Source organism: Trachymyrmex septentrionalis, unplaced genomic scaffold (genome assembly GCF_001594115.1).
Source record: "Trachymyrmex septentrionalis isolate Tsep2-gDNA-1 unplaced genomic scaffold, Tsep1.0 scaffold7, whole genome shotgun sequence".
Taxonomy (NCBI): domain Eukaryota; kingdom Metazoa; phylum Arthropoda; class Insecta; order Hymenoptera; family Formicidae; genus Trachymyrmex; species Trachymyrmex septentrionalis.
Genome location: NW_017305884.1, coordinates 2154104 through 2166038, shown reverse-complemented (window position 1 = coordinate 2166038; position 11935 = coordinate 2154104). Strand labels below are relative to the sequence as shown.

Here is an 11935-nt window from a genome sequence, read left to right as displayed (position 1 = left end):
TAGAATTTTTTAACTTTTATAACTAATTTTTATATAATTATTATATTACATTACATTTTACATGAATAGTACAATTTACTAATTAAAACAAAAAGATATTTTTGCTTTAATTAATAAATTATACTATTCACAAGTTTGAAGAAAAACGAAACGATCCCACATACACATACACACACGCGCGCACGCGCGTACAATAGTAATAGAAAATTTTATAATAAAGCCTTTTTAAATTTAAATTAATACATTTTTAGAACAACTTTGGAGAATATATATACTTTGTATATTAATTTGTAGTTTCAGAAAAATAGTAACAGAGTTAAAAATTTTTACAAATATGAATTAGTTTTTTTTGTGACAAGAAACTAATTTATTTTTTACGTCAATTCTTAATCTATTATGAATTTTATTTTGAGTAAAGCTTAAAAGCATTCGTTCAAAATTGGCGTTATTGAATACTGTAATAATAAAATTAGAATAATAATAACTAAAATACTAATTATAGAATATCGATAACAAAATTGTTTATTTATTTTGTTGTTCTTAATAAAAAGACCAGTTTTTGTCTGAAAAGTATCAATTTTTACTGCTGGTATGGACCTAAAAAATATGGAATTTTGCCAACTCTGTTTAAAATGCATACATATTTTGTTAGCATATTATGAAGTTGTTACCTTGTTAAACGGTACAAAATTTTGATAAGAAATTTTATTTAATCGAATGTTTAATGATATTGAAAAAGTTAAAAAATATAAGATAAAATCATATTAAAATTATAATACATTTTTTCGCATTTTTCTTCTTTATTTTTCAAACATTTTAAATTAATCATTTTAATTATGATGCAAAAGAAAAATATCGTTTGGAAAGTACGAAAGAAAGGGAAAGTTATTTTAGAAAAATGACAAATTTATATTGTCCCCTTAAAGAAATGTATAAATTTAATAACTAGCCAATTTTGTAATAAAAGGTAATCATTAATTATTTTGAGTATTAATGGATTGTTGTTACTTTTAATACTTAAAAAAAATAAGTATATAGTTATCACTATCTTCCAGTATTAGATTTTTATAAGGATCAGTTATATAAAATTTACGTGAAAAGTAGCGTGATGATGAAATGAGTAATTATTCTTATTTCATTTGGATAATATTTATCTATTTATGAAATGTGCAGTGTCATAAGAATATCACGTAGCTATTTTGATAAAGCACGTTTAAAGAGCTAGTAATCACCTAGCTGTTAAAGCGGATTCCTTCATGATTTAATATGACGTCATATATCACGCTCATCCTTTCATTTCCGCAAGACATTTGCTCCTCAATCTTATACGCTATTATTTTCTCTGACATCACGCCTCGCTGCTTTAGCAGAATCCGCCCATAATCAATAAAACCACGCAACATTTTAGATAGAGATCTCCGAAATTCTAAAGATAATTTGTCATTGCGTCTTGCGTTCTGCCTCAGCTGCAGAAAAAGTTAAAAGTTCAAAAAAGATCTAAGTTATTACGCGTGGCTTACCGAAATTCTAATGCCCAATTGGACAACGGTTTCGAAGGGATTAAGAACGGCGAAGAGGTAGCTCGTTCTAAAAGAGGTCGGCTTGAACGTGGCCACCAGGGTGAACTCGGCTGGTAACTTTTCCGGGAGATATAGCCTGTAGGGTTGCTTCACTTCGGATCCGGGTCGAAAGCCAAATGCCGGAAATCCGTCGACGCCGTCATCCATGTAAAGATTATTATCATCCGTCATCGATGACACCGATGCCTCCATCAAATCGTATACCACTTCTGAAAACATAAATGTCAATAGTTTCTATTAAATTACGTTTAATCGTAGCAAAATTTGCGTGGCCGTTAAATGTTGACAGTTTGAACAACTAATTAACCTAACGATATTAAATTATCATAATGATATTAAATTGAAATACTGCATAGATTGATAGGTAATCAAGGTTATTATTTGGGAGCAAATTCTGAATAAATTAATGCACGCGTAAATTAATGTTAGAATTATTGGCGTCATTTGGTTCGTGAAATATGTAATTATTAACATCAAATGAGTAAAGAGGGCCATGTTTAATCAAGGCGGATCTTAATGCCTAATAATTGTGTAAATTTTTACAATTTCTGCTTCAAACACACGAACTGTATGCCGTTTATTTATCGCTCTTTGAAACAGTCTTAGACAGAAAAATTGGAATACATAAATTAACAAGCAATTTAATATTATTGGTGCTAATAAGCATCTTTAAAACACTGTAAATTATTGTGAATTATTCAACATGAATTATTATACATAACATGTTTTTAAATGAATATGTTAAATAATGTATCATTTCTCATATGTATATTTTAGCATAATGTAAGGATAGTCGATAGATATTTCAAAATAATAAAAAAATTATTAAAAAATTATAAACTATTCTAAATCGCATTTAAAAATTATATATAATAGATTTTTTTTTAATAATAGTTTAGTAGTTACCGTCTAGATTATAAGTTATTTTAATAAGAAGTAGTATTTTTTTAAATCTGTGCTCCAATAGAAATCTATGAAAATGTATTAAAAAATAAATGACAAAAATCTCAATTTTTAAATATACTTTACATATTTAAAAGATTATTTATGTAAAGTTTTTTGTGATGCAGAAATTAGTTGTCCAATAAATAATCAAAATATTTATTTGTTCTAAATATAAAAAGTTTGTAATTAATCGCAATAAAACTTCGTATAAATTATTTCGAATATTTAAATTATACAAAAATATTGTATTTAGATTTATGTTATTTTTTTAATTTAATTTAATAATAATAATATCAAATAAAGTAAATAAACTATAAAAATACATTATTTAAACAAAAAAAGAACGCTATGAACATCACTTTCATAAGTATAAGTTCGTTGAAAGTATAAATATTAATATAGGTATGCTATATATGTTTAGCGACATCTTTAATGGAAATCCAATGAAAATAAGATTATGTAATTAAGAAAACTGTTGAAAATGGAACATTTTACGAAAAAGAGACTTTTCGCGAGCTTCCGAGAAAAGTACGGAGAAGTAATTCGAAACGAATGTAGAAACTTTAATTAATTTTTCGCTCGCTAGTTTGTGAGATTTATACGTGATATTCTGATAAGAGCATTTTCTCAGGCAGAAAATGCCTAATGATTGATACACTGTTAAGTTCGCCAACTGTGCTAAATTGTGTCGAGAAATCGTAGCAAACGAAAGATCGTAGTTATTGAATGTAAACACGTTAAAAAATAAAGTTTGACAAAAATTAAAGTATATTAAGTAACAAACATTCTCTGTTGGCAAACAAATAAAATAAAAAAATATTATAATTTATTATGAAAATATTTTGTGTCAGGATTTACTCACAAAGTAAGAGAGCTTCATATTTTGCGTACGAAATTCTTTTAATATTAATAATCACTGAATAAAAAAGTAGAGCGTAGTTTCTACATTACGAATCGTGACATTGCATTCGTATGTATAGTGTGATTAAGATCATAATTCTTTAATGTACGACAACACCATTTTGTACGCCATATGTCATGCTCCAGTCCATGACATCCGATACACCGTGTGATATTCCGCAGCTGAAAGCTCGATAACCGATATTTATTGTCGGAGACATAAGTCGGTGCAGTAAATCGCATTAAAAATTTTCCTGTCGATTAGATGTCGACACGGTTGACTAGTCATTAGTAAAAGACTTCTTATTGTGCTAAATCGAAGCCGTTACTACTAATAATAAGTATCATAGATAAATGACTTATTAAAGAAAAAATTAAAATACAATTGTTTATTTATGATAAACATAAAACCGTTCATAAAAACCATTTTGTCAATTACAGATAATAACACTTTTTCTATTTTGTGTACGTACATATACACGGAAAGAACGAATTTGTTGAAGTATCTACAAAATTAGCCATATACAGATTTGAAAATAATTTTATTGAACATTTAAAAGAATTATATATAGGACTTAAACTGATTGCTAGAATATGAAAAATTTTTTCAGCTTGTACTTGAAATTCTACGTAATTATTTTAATGGTCAAAACTATTTTTAGATCTGTATTTAGCTGAATTTTAGACACTATAGCAAAATCATTCTTTGTATGTAAAAATTCACTTGTTTTTTGACGTGAAAAGTGAAAAGAAATTAAATGAAAAGGATTATTTTCGGTCAAGGCGGATTTTAGACTTAATATTTTAGTGAATTTTACAATTTCCAGTTAAAGTAAACATTTTACAATTTCAAATTTGGAAATTTTGAAGAACTGGAAATTGTTAAAATTTATAAAAAATATTATTAGGCATTAAGAAACGCCTAGACAGAATATGCCCCTCTTCGTTTAATTGTGTTGAAAGTTTCTCGGTCAAATTTCACTTATAATATTGAGAAAAGAAAATAATAATTGAAAAAGTAATAATTCGAACTGAGAACATATATATTTTGAAATAGTATTCTGTTGGTACTAATAAAACATCGTTCACACTTCGCTTCTTTCTTCTCATACATAGTTTCCTATCACAAGCAGCTGCTCTAATAAAATTCGTGAGTAACCTAAAAATGTTCGATGAAAATACAGGTAACAGCATGTCGGCGAATAGTATAAGTTAAATTTTCACTATGCTTGAAGTAATTTCCAAATTGCATTTGTGACCACACGATATTCTGTAACGCATTCTACCTCGGAATATGTTCCGCCACAAAAGCTTTGATGAGTGCTCGACGAATTTTGGTTCTCGCATTTGGCTTGTTCTCTACGGACTGCATTTTTCGTGACCTGTTACGGAATAGTTTTTCATGTACAAAAGTAAATTAATGTGTTATTCGAGTAAGCATTAAATATAAAATTAAGCTAACCGCTAACGCATTTCTGATTCTGAATATCTGATTCGAGAATATGAGAACTAATGTTTTTACTTGATCTTCTCATTTAATAACACGAGCGAAAGTATTTTTTTAATTTATTTATTTTAAAAATTCCAACGTAAAAAATACGTTTACACTAGCTTATTAACAGTAAATTTCATGTAATTTTTACGCAGTGAGAAAATATTCCATTTGCACTTTTCTAATTATTTTTGAACATTTATTTCTCGATTTTTTATTTTTCGAGATAAAACTTAAATCAATTTCGAGATTGCTACCGTAACTATAGAAAAAAATCAGCATTTTAACACAACAAAATACTACATAATTCCTACGTGCGCGCCGTAAAGTCATAGAAAAAAGCTTCCATCGTTTTTTAAATTTCGTAAGTGCGATGAAATATTTTCGTATGCCTTATGTTTTACAAAAAAAATTATTAATAAACGTTACCAAACATAAATAAATAAAAAGAAATGCCTTCGCTCGTGTCATCAACTGAGAAAATCGGGTAAAGTTTATAAAGAAAGTTTTCATTGTTCTTTTTACTTCAAAGCGGATATTTTGCTCGATGCACTTCTTACTGTCTTCCGATTTTCAAAACAGACTTTTTAATATCTATTTAAGACATCTGCAACAACAGCAGGAAAGATTTCAATGCTTGATAGATTATAGCGTGGAATTGAGGTGTGTGGTGATTCGAACGCCGGCATAGGCATCGACCAGGCGACACCTCTTGCTTGGGTATGCCCTCCTGACGCAGATCTCTATTTTGCGCCGAAATTGCGATAGGCCCGAGTCATTTTAAAGTCCAAACTAGAAGCAGCGTATGTGTAAATGGGAGAAACGAGACGTGGACAGTAATTGAAAGTTCGAGATTTAACGATCGAGCGATTGTTTCGAGGAAGCACTTTCTTTACGCGATTTAGTCAATCGCCAACGTATGTACCAACGTGTGTACTTTTGTCGGAAGTCGGCTTATAATAAAACAATGTAGTCTCATTTATATTGAAATTTATTTCAACTTTGATTAATATTTTTCTTACTAATTTTGAAAAAAATTAATCATCATCCGGTAAATGTGGATCACGTGCATTTTTGTTAAATTCACTGTATACAAGAGATTTATTATTGAATAGCTTCGGCTATTATCACATTTCAGAAATTATAGATGAGATTTTGCGACGATATCTACGTTTTATAATAACCGTAAATTAATAGCGGTTATCATTTTTTTGTCACATGATAAATGCTCGATATTTCCGTGTAAAATAATAAATTATTGTTTTCGCAAACCATGAAGAGTCATATCGACGGCATGGATCAAAATGGGCTTTATCGCTTATCGATTGCACGATTGCATTCCGCTTCAATAAATTACAGCTTCCATCATTTTGTTTCCATGATGAGAGTACTCTAAATACATTTTAGCACGAAAATAGTTTTGAATTTTCTAGAAAACGTGACATGAAGTGTACAACGTGAGGTTGCCATACTTTGTCCGACCGTAATTAGATAATAAACTCAACGCCGCGGTTATTAGCGGTCGAAAAAATTATGATGAATTATTGTAACAACGGTCTATAATGCACGATTTCATGCGAGTTTGCTTCGCCAGTAATCCCTCTGTCTTCCTTCGTATTCCGCGTAAATCCATTTGCATAAATCCGTATGCCAATTCGTCCTGTCAGCTCGTTACAACTTTCTCGGTTGCGCATACAAGAATCCATGAATCACGCAAATCGAACAAACGCAGAACGTTTCAGTACGAGTCAGGATGCAAATGTCTTCTTTAAACTATTGACGTGAGTGTGAAAGTTGTTTCCATGTTGATTTCTTTATACGTTTAGCTGCTTACGAAGATACTTTTTGTTATAGTATTTAGTATAAAGATTATTATACGTGTACAATTTTTTCTATTGTCAGGAAGTCTAACCATCTCTGTGAGAAACAAGAAAATACCCTCTCTTAGGGGACGATATTCTTACGATCCAGCAAGTTTTCCGATTTCCCTCTAGAGACTGTACTTTTCTTCGATACTATCATTTTCGCGAACAATTTATTGGCGTGTGAAATGGCTCATCATATTATTGCACATCCCGCATTTTAACTCATAAAGAATACTGACTTGCTATCATAATGATACGAGATGTAATTCGAGTCTTTGCAGTAAATTATTCGTAGTTTTTAGATTTCACTAACATTTGACAATTAATATTCTTGTTAAAAGATGCTTATTAGCATTAAAAAATTCTTAAATTGCTTGTACAATTTAATAAGTGATATTACTGTTCTGTTCATGAACGCGTTTTAAATTTGGAAAACATTTCGGTGCGTCATACAGAATGTATGCATATGAATTCACACAAGAAATATATATTGAAGCAATAAGATTCGCTTTGACCAAATATAGGATTCTCCTTATTTAAACTTTGATTTATTCATATCGATCTAATAGTCGGTTTATATTGTTTATATGAGATATCTTTTACTGTCATATTTTTGAAATTTATTCACATTGATGAGCTTATTGAGATATTTACGAAAAATGTGCAAAATGTAAAAATGCATGAATCATTTATTTTGAAAAATGTAACTTTTAATAAAAAAAAAATGTAAAATTTAAAACTACGAATATTAAATAAAAATTCTAATTGAAGATTGAAAAAGCAGTAAAAGATTATATTATCAGATAAAATTTCCTTGTACAAAATGATAAATTCCATACCACCATTCGACAGCATTGGAATCGAAATATTTTTAAATTATGTTTTATATATTTTATATTTGATAGCTGGTATAACATTTGCTCAATGATGTTTGCTCATAGTGCTATCAGTAATATTATTGGCACGTGGATGCAATTAATACGTTACAGTTACAATGTGCAATATCCTCCTGTAAGCTATATGTATCAAAATACATCAAGATAGCTTTTCAACTCTACATTTTTTAATTGTGGAATGAAAAGTAATAACTACATATCAAAGTTAAAATTGTACAGTATAATAAAAAGGAATGTTGATTTAATAAAATAAGTTATGTCAGAAAATGAAAAATACAAAATGCATTCATACGTGTAAAAAGCGAAAAATCTGTAAAACAAGATAATAATATAAAATTCAAAAAAATTTTACAAAAATTTTTATGTTTGAATTTTCGTATTTATCTTTTCTTTTACAATTATACACACACACACACACACACACACACACACACACAGTTAAGTGAATATTCGTAATTTTATTTAAAGTCTTGAAGAAAAAATTATTTTTTGTCATAGTAGTTCTTTATTTATTACAATCGATCAGCATAGTATGTAAGTTGGAAAGTTAAAAGATCTGCGAGCTTCTTTTTTTTACGTCTTTCATATTAAAATCTCTAAAGTCGCTGGCATCAGAAAATTTCGCAAGAAACAATGGCACGGACGCGATAAAAGACAAAAAAAGTCCTTTTTCCATCAAAAGTTTGAATAGCCGAGCAGCAAGCAAGAAAATGCGGCTTCGTTAAAAGCAAGAATGCTCTGTCTTGCACTGTTTGTTGTTATATTGAGAACTGCTGGCAACTACCGGTCGCGATGGGAGTGACATTGTATTTTTAAGTCTTATAAGCTTCTGTTTATTGTGCATGAAAAATATACGCCGAAATGATTGCGCCCGGGCTTCAATGTTTACTCTATGGAGAACGTGGAATAAAAACATTTCTCTCAGGCTAGCGCATATGCGACATATTCACGAAATCGTACCAGTGAAATGCGTTTGTTTTCGAACAATTATCACGACCACGCAGACAAAAATATTTTCTATTAAAGTATGTAAGAGAGCGGAACAATATTTTTTTTTTGCAGCGCTCAAGAGCTCTGCGATGATCTTATTAAATTGTCTAATTGTAATATTCGTCTGCTGTCATATTCGTTTCATATTGTTCACGTAATTTAATAACACGTGTGACTAATACGAAATATATTTTTAAAATTTCCGACGTAAATGTAGTGGCCTAAATTAATTCGATAAAATGAATCCAGAAATACAATTATCGCGCATGTAAAATATATACAAATTCTTATTCATGATAATCAATATAGACGCAATCAATTGCTAGTATCACAATATTAACTCTAAAGGAGCATGTTAAATTCTAGTTTGGGATATATAACGCTTATAAAGTTATACGTGTTCAAATATTAACAATACAGTTTTTGTTGCATAATTATCGGAATATTTTGACATCACATTTAACAATTTTTGAATTTATTGTCTTTATTGATTTGATTTTTCTTATATTTCTTATATTTTCTCATATAATATAATATAATAATATAATATATAATATATAATATAATTCTCATATAAGATAATATAATATATAATATAATATTTTCCTAAGATATTATAATACACTCGACTTGAGTAATCCATCAATATGATATACAATTTGTACGTCTCAGAACTTCCTCATTTTGGCCAGAATTTATATTTTGATCTATTCTAGATTCCTTCTAGAATATAAATTTTATTGATAACCTTACAATCAATTTTTTTAAACATTTTGACGACGTAAGAAAATGCATTTTCTCTTCTTCGCGAATATCTCATTATCTGCGAATCTCGACGTTTCATCTTGGCTTTCTGATATCAATTAATTAGTGGAGTACAATCAGAGATTACGATAAAATGCAGAATCTCGAGCCCTCGCGACGGGTAATCCCCTGGAAATCGTTCGTGTCGTGATGCAAACTCATTTCCGGCGCATTATTTCCCACGTAAATTCTACGGCCGGCGGTAGGAAGAAGTTAAACGACGAAACAAACAGCACCGCTTAGAAGTTGGTAACCCGACGCGAGGGAAGAAGTTGCGGGTGCGGGAAAGCGAAATCAGATTACAAAAGATTGCGGCAAAGAGTGCCCTCCCCCTCAATTCTCCCGCGCCCGCATTGCCTGCCTGCCGGTGAAACAAACCTCGGGCGATGGCAAAGAGCTAGCTGAAAGCTAAGAGAAGGATCGAGGAGGAGAAAAACAGGTACAATCGCTGCTCGCGGGTAAATCGAGTTTCGAGAGAATTTTCCTCGGGGTCTCATCCGCGAATTTTAGCGGTCGCGCCTCGACGTGCAATGTCCGACCACTCGAAGTAGTAATCGAACGTTTTTGTCAGACACGTCGGTTCAAGTGCTGACCGGCAGATGGCGCCAGGGAGGCCGTAGACCATGGTCTGGCTCGTTACGGTCGCTATCTACTTTATTGCTCAATGTAGCAGGCATTTTTTGCCGATTCCTTCAATCTTCTTGTCCAGCACAAACTCGCTTCTTAGTTTCTATCTGATGTCTTGGTTCGTTAACTATTGTAGCAATTTTTATGTCAACCTGTGTTTTTAAAATGTATTTAATTTTATTAAAGTAATTGCCTTATTTATAAATTTTTTTGAAACAAATCAACGAAAAAGACAGAGAGAGAGAGAGAGAGAGAGAGAGAGAGAGAGAGAGAGAGTAAAAATCTTATTTAATTAAAGCGAATCTCCTAATAATATTTGTGTATGAATTTTACAATTTCCAATGCAAACTGCGCGTCGATAATTGGTGTAAAAAATTGTAAAATTTATGCAAAAATTATTAGGCGCACCAAAATCCACTTTGATTGAATAAGGCCTTTTACTGTGTTATTTTATATTACTCACTTTAATTAATTTTTTATTTAATGTTTTTATTAGTATAAATTATGCAGTTATTAAATCGTAATCCCTGAAGCAACGGAAAAGGAGAATTGTAAATCTGCAGCGCAACTGCTAATTCTAGACGATGCGAAATTCAATTGTATATCTACAAAGAGGCACTTTTCTTGATTATTCAATGATTCTGAAAATCTTATATATAAGAATCTGCAATTTAACGTCGTCGTAAAAGTAGTATTATTCCTAGAACAAATGGTATGGACCTGCCATCTCACCCTACTTACAAAACAGTGATCGATGACGTGTAACCGTGACGTAATCGAACGAAAGTTGTAATCGATGAAAATTTAAATCGACAGGAACTTTCCGTCAGAAATGTATATCAAGCACATAGAATCACAAATACTGAAATATCACTCGTAATGAAGTATACCAGAGACCGTCTGACCCGTTACGCCCTCCATCTACTTCGTCCGTTGTGGCTTACGCGAACGCGGATGTCGATCGTTCCACTTTTTTCTTCCGTTTAGTTTCCGGGCTTTACGCGCGGTTAGTTCTCTTCTCAGTTCTTCGCCGCTCGTTGCAGACGATACCGATTTCCGCAGAAGCGTGCGAGAAATTATCTGGAGGACGCTCGATTGAAGGCAAAATATTGTGGTAAAATATTATATAAAAAATGACACATTGGAAAATAGCATATTTTTGTATGATGAAAGGAAATTAACTAAAAATTATTAACTAAAGACTATAATGTAAAATTCAATGTCAAATTATACTTATATAATTTGAGTTATTCACTTTATTATTTACTAAGTGTATACATTAATATAGATGATGTTTATTTTGAAATTAATCACAGAAATGGATTGATTTACATTTTGATATACATGTTTGTGTATGTGTGTGTATACAATATATGGAAAAATACGTTATCTATTTATTACCAAGAAAGATTCCATCCTATTTCTCTGTTTGTTGCTAATGCAAGCGTAGAGTTGAAGCTTGATGCTATTAGGGGTGTCGATGTTGACGTTGGGTAGGGGGAGGTCTCTTACATCTCTCGACTGAAGTAGTTTTATTTACTGTAAAAGTTACACTAATTGTTTCGAGGAAAGTCGAAAGGCATGAACAGCTACGCCGTCACTGAAACGGTTAATTGCAGAACGCGTCAATTAAACGCACTTCAGAATCAAAGCACATGCGGGCTCCGTGTATCTCGATGACGATCGAAAGCTCGCGTACAACTTGGCAAGAGTGACAAGCTCGAATTTGAGTAGCTAAATGGATAATAATTGGGATAGTTGCAATGATACACAGATAGCACGAGAAGCAGAGGCGCTGTGGACTTTCGTAAGTGTTTACCATTTTTGCATATATTG

At 31.1% G+C, this 11935-nt stretch overlaps 1 protein-coding gene across 1 annotated transcript in view; it reads right to left on the bottom strand.

Moving 5' to 3' along the window:
• Positions 1-11935, bottom strand: part of LOC108753619 (collagen alpha-1(I) chain) — a 302527-nt gene that overhangs the window by 197448 nt on the left and 93144 nt on the right. Inside the window, exon 3 of the mRNA XM_018495385.1 lies at positions 1521-1789. Within this exon, the coding sequence (XP_018350887.1) occupies positions 1521-1789 (269 nt within the window). The remainder of the gene's footprint in view (positions 1-1520; positions 1790-11935) is intronic.